The sequence below is a fragment of the Apus apus genome, chromosome 28, assembly GCF_020740795.1.
Source record: "Apus apus isolate bApuApu2 chromosome 28, bApuApu2.pri.cur, whole genome shotgun sequence".
NCBI lineage: Eukaryota > Metazoa > Chordata > Aves > Apodiformes > Apodidae > Apus > Apus apus.
The window spans coordinates 1,050,667-1,055,855 of NC_067309.1; the positions used below are offsets into that span (position 1 = coordinate 1,050,667).

At 47.3% G+C, this 5,189-nt stretch overlaps 1 protein-coding gene across 1 annotated transcript; it reads left to right on the top strand.

The window, feature by feature from the left end:
• Positions 1 to 644: 644 nt before the first annotated feature.
• HOXC10 (homeobox C10) lies at positions 645 to 4,669 on the top strand. Its single transcript, XM_051641436.1, has 2 exons — positions 645 to 1,437; positions 4,392 to 4,669. The coding sequence occupies exons 1-2, from the start codon at positions 648 to 650 to the stop codon at positions 4,667 to 4,669; spliced, it is 1,068 nt and encodes a 355-aa protein (XP_051497396.1). The 5' UTR covers positions 645 to 647.
• Positions 4,670 to 5,189: the final 520 nt, after the last annotated feature.

Sequence of the window (5,189 nt, forward strand, 5' to 3'; positions counted from 1 at the left end):
GATTTTTTTTTTTAATGATGATTTTTTAAAAGATGTTTTTATCGCTTTTTTTTTTTTTCTTCTTCTTTTTTACTTTCACCCCGACCCCCCCCCCCCCCTCACCCACCCACGCCCCCCCCTCTTCCCTTCACCCCCTTTTCCACGCGTGGCTCGGTTGGTCAACAAACGGGCTAGTGGGGAGAGGGGGTTTGGGGTTGCGGGGAGCTGGGAGGGGGGGAGTTTATTGGGATGGGGGGGTGATGAGTGGGTGGGGGGGGGTCTCTGCCTTTGTTCAACGTGAAGGTCCCGGCCCGGCGCTGCCAGATGTCGCTGTTGCTCCACGGTGACGCTCCTGGTCCCGCCAACTTGACCCCCTTGACGTCACCCCCGTCTGAATCATCAAGGCCATTTTCAATCCTCATTGGCCTGGGAATCACGTGTTTTGGGGGGGGGGGGGAGTGTGTGTGTGTGTGTGTGTGGAGAAGGGGGGCGGGTGAAGGTTGGGGGGTGGGGGGGTTTGGAAGAGCGATGCGTGGATAATTATGGTGCTTGATTTTTTTTTTTTTTTTCCCTTCTTTCCTTTTTTTTTTTTTTTTTTTCTCCTTCCCCCTAAAAAAAAGATGTCAGCCCCTGGCTGGACTATTCCTCCTTAAAAAGCCTCTCTGAAAATGTCATGTCCCAACAATGTGACTTCCAACTCGTTTTTGATGGACTCGTTGGCCGGTACCTGTAGAGGGGACAATTATTCCTCCAGCCAAGGGATGTACATGCAGCCTGGGAGCGATTTCAGCTGCGGAGTCATGAGGAACTGTGGAATTATCCCGTCTCTTTCCAAAAGGGACGAGGTGAATGGCTCTACCTTGGCTCTCCCTACCTATCCATCTTACCTTTCGCAGCTAGACACTTGGTGTGACCCCAAAAACACCTACAGGATCGAGCAACCTGTTGCAAGACAGCTCCCATCCTGCTCCTTCCCAACCAATGTCAAGGAAGAGAATGTTTGCTGCATGTATAACGCTGAGAAAAGGGCAAAAAATGCCCCCGAGCCAGCCCTCTACCCCAACCAAATGCCTGAATCTTGCCTAAATGACCATGAAGTCCCCGTTCCCAGCTACTACCGAGCAAGCCAAGGTTACCCCTCCATGGAGAAGACGTCAAACTGCAGCAATCCAAGTGAGTTTGAGGCAAGTTTTGAAGCCAGGGCGAGCCTGAACCCAAGGAATGAGCATCTGGAACCAGCACCACCACCTCCTCCTCCTCCTCCTCCGCCGCCCCCGGTGGCTAAAGTGAGTTTCCCCGAAAACACAAAAACAGATATTCCTCAGAACAACACGTCCACCAACGAAATTAAAACAGAAAAACCACCCCCGGCACCCAAAGCCAACCCTTCGGAAGCAGAGAAAGAGCTGAATAAAACCACTGACACCAGCACTGACAATTCTGACAACGAGGCGAAAGGTAAGGGAATCATTCATTACCGGCTAATTTCAGTAATTAGTGATCATCCGTGGCTAATAAGAGCCACGGAGATGCTCTGCTGTGCTCTCTGCTCTGCCAGCTTCTCCAAAAATTGGCACCGGCATGTTCTGTATTGTTCCTGTCTGTTGGGAAAATATTCTTCTTGCCAGAATTGTTGTCTTCCAAAAAAATAAATATATATTTATATGCTGGAGATGAGGAAAAAAAAAAAAAAAAAAGGAGCAGAGAGCTCTTTGCGAACTGTTTAGGTGGAGAAAATTTGCTGCGCGTGTATTTATGCCCCCAGAAATATGTTAAAAGAAAGATTAAATGTGGTCCTTGCAGTCACGGCTGCAGAATGTCCGAAGATGAGGTGGTTTTGCTTTGAAATGGCAGAGATTTGGGGGTCGCTCTGTGTGTGTGTGCGTGGGATTCGCTTTTGGGGGGTTTTGTGTTGGTTTGGTGTTTGGTTTTTGAAGGCAGATGGACCCTGGGTTTTTCATTCCCTTCGTGTCGCTCTCGAGGTTTCCCAAGCGAAAATGGTCTTCTTTGTTTTATTTTTTTAAAATGGGGTTAAAAAAATGAAAATGCGGGGAGTTTAAGTCGCTGTTGGAAACGTCTCGGGTTGGAGTTGTGCGCTGTGGCTTATTTCAGGGCTTGGAAGCTCGTTGGGAGCCTCAGAGAGGGGAAAATTGCTGGTTTATTTGAATATTTTCCCCTCCTTGGCGAACTGAGGTCTTGCTTGTGAAGGGCAAAGAACAAAACAAAAAAAAAAAAAAGAAAGAAGAAAGACGAATGTTTCTGTGTGTGGAGCAGATGGTTTAAGTTTGGGATTGCCTGAGAAGAGGCTGTTTTATTTTCACTGGAGGGATTGCATCTGGTTTGAGATCTGCGTGTGAATATTCGGGTTGGTTCCTGATTCCCAGCTAGGTGGGATCCAGAGGTTTTTCTCCCAGGTCAAGAGGAGTGGGATGATGTGAAGGGGATGCCTTGAATTGCCCTCAAAAGTCGGGGGGGAGATGGTGCTGGGAGCTCAGCAAAAGGGTTGCATGTTCTGCTTGGAGGACCTGGACGGGGAATCTCGGCCCGTGTGGAAGGGGCTGTGCTGGAATTAGGGCTGGAATTAGGGCTGGGGGGCTTGTGGTGGGCGATGTGCATGGACCCCCAGGCACATACTTCGGGTCTGTGACCCCAACAAAACCCATCCTCTGGCGTGCCCCCACCCCAAAACTGGCCTTCTTAAAAGCAGAATCCAAACCCACTTATTGATAGTTATTATTTTTAATATTTCCATTCATTTTTCTCCCCCCTCCTTCTCCTGTTTCCCCCCCCCTTTTTTTTTTTGTCTTTTTAACCTTTCCTCATCCAAAGGGAAATTCTATTATCTGACAGCTGAGCTACAATCTCACAGACACACACCAAAAAAAAAACAAAACACCCACCACAACCAAAAAAAAAGCAAAGTCAAGGTTATCAAAACCCCCGCAAACTCATCCACACAAAAGCGCCTTCGAGGTCCACGCCAAGAAAGGTTTTGGTGGGAGTTAACCCGAAAAAAAATGAGGTTATCTTGGGTTGGGTTTGTCGTTGGGGCTGAAATAAAGGAGGAAAGAAATACAGAGAAAGGTTTGAAACCGGGTGCGTGGAGAAAAGATGGTTCCTGGCTTCTTTTTTTTGGTGCGTGTTTTAAAAGGAAATTCGTGTCGTTTGCGGTGGTTTGAAATGGTCAGATCCAATTTGGGGCGGATTTTGTTCGGTTCTCTCTCGGTTTCTGCCTTGAAAAATCTTCCCTAGCCGCAGTTTTCGTTTCTGTTGAATTTGTATTGGTGCAAAAGGTAAGAGACCTTGCTCCTGGGATTTTGGTGTTGTTGCTCTTGTTGGATTCCAAAGGGATTTCCAGGGCTTGGTGGCTTTATTTCTGCAAACCCCAAAGAAGGTGGAGGTCACCCCAGCAAATGTTGGGGGGGCATTTGGTGAAATCAAGGTGTTCGCTGTTGGTTTTTACTATTTGAATTGTACACATCGTGCAACCGTCGCTCGGTTTGATCTTTTGTTGGGGTGTGAATTCCATTTTCGGCAGCAATTGGGGCCGCTCTGCTAGTGCCAGGATTTTCTCCTGCCCAAATTCCAAGCTCAAGGATTTCGCCGGGTTTATTTCTGGACGTGTGAAACAACCTTTGCCTCCGCAAAAGTTGTAGATGTGCTGAGGGATGGGAGGGTGTGGAGTGAGGAGACTGTCTGTGGGGTTAAAATTACCTCCGAATTTACCTCGAGCTGCTCGCACCAGCTCCTAAGGGCAAATCCATTTCATCCAACCACGGAAAATACACCAGAAGGAAAAGGGGATCTCCAGGATGAGCGAAAACCACATTTCTTTCCCCTCAAATAACGCCTTTAGGCAAATATTTCCTCCTCTGCGGTTGGTTTTGAAGCTCAGAGAAATTCTGGTTTTTTCGGGGAAGCCCCGAAAGACCCCGAGGACTCCACAAGTCTCCTTGCTGCTCTCAGATTAATTGCAATTAGCGCTATTTTAAGCCCCTCCAGCCAGCCTAGCCAAGGCAGAAGGCGTTCACCCCGCGCTACCCTCCACCATCCGCGCTTTCTCCGCGGCTGAGAGGTGAAGGTGCGCGCAGCCCCCACCAATTTCCTCCCAGGCACCAAGTGGCTTCAACCACCCCCTTCACCTCCTCCAAAAACCCGCTCTTTCCTCCTCAAAACGCCCAGAGGAGCAAGTTATCCCAGCTCCCTGTTGTTCCTTTTTTAAGCCTAGAGGCGACCTGCCTTCTCATTTAAAGAGAAATCAAATTTAAAGTAATTTATACCTATATATTTCCATTTTTTATTATTTTTCCCCCCCAAAAAATGAGCTGCTTTGCCAAAATCGGGTAAGTTCTTTTTTCCTCCCCCCCCCCCCATTCCCCGGGTACTTAATGTAACGCTGTTATTTTTAACAGAGGATATAAAGGCAGAGAACACTACAGGAAATTGGCTGACAGCAAAGAGCGGAAGAAAGAAAAGGTGTCCTTACACCAAGCACCAGACGCTGGAGCTGGAGAAGGAATTCTTGTTCAATATGTACTTGACCCGTGAGCGCCGCCTGGAGATTAGTAAGAGCATAAACCTGACAGACAGACAAGTCAAAATCTGGTTTCAAAACCGCAGGATGAAACTCAAGAAAATGAACAGAGAGAACCGAATCCGCGAACTCACTTCGAATTTTAATTTCACTTGAGTCCTGGCCAGGCGAGGGAGAGGGGAGAGAGAAAGAGAGGAAAAAAAAACACACACACACACCCCCCTCCTAACCCCCCCATCCACACACACACACACACAAAACACCAAAAAAAACAACCCACCCAACCAACCCAACCCCACAACCCCGATCATTTGGGGGGGGTTATTTTATTTTATTTTCATTTCCCCCCCCCTCTTTCCTGGGTATGAAAAGGACCTCGAGTGATCTGAGTATTTGTAGGGAGAAGATGCAGCGGTGTGAGCATGAGGATATATATTGCATCCGTGTTTCTATGTAAAATAAAGATGGAGATGGTTGCTAAAAACCACCTTATAAGATGTTTAAGTTATTTACGTGCAGCACAAAAACCAGAAGGACCTTTTCTCTATGCATTTTATGTTTAGGATAATAGATGCGTCCTGAAAGTTTGCTTTTCATAGCCTAGTGTAGCCTGCCTATTGTATAATAAAAATGACTAAAAGATGGATTTCATAGAAGTGTCTGTAAATTAAAGTTG

Excerpts from the sequence above, each read along its gene's own strand:
- HOXC10 (XM_051641436.1), top strand. The coding sequence starts at position 648 with ATGTCATGTCCCAACAATGTGACTTCCAACTCGTTTTTGATGGACTCG. Across the intron at positions 1,438-4,391 it reads TTCTGACAACGAGGCGAAAG|AGGATATAAAGGCAGAGAAC; the intron begins GTAAGGGAATCA and ends TATTTTTAACAG.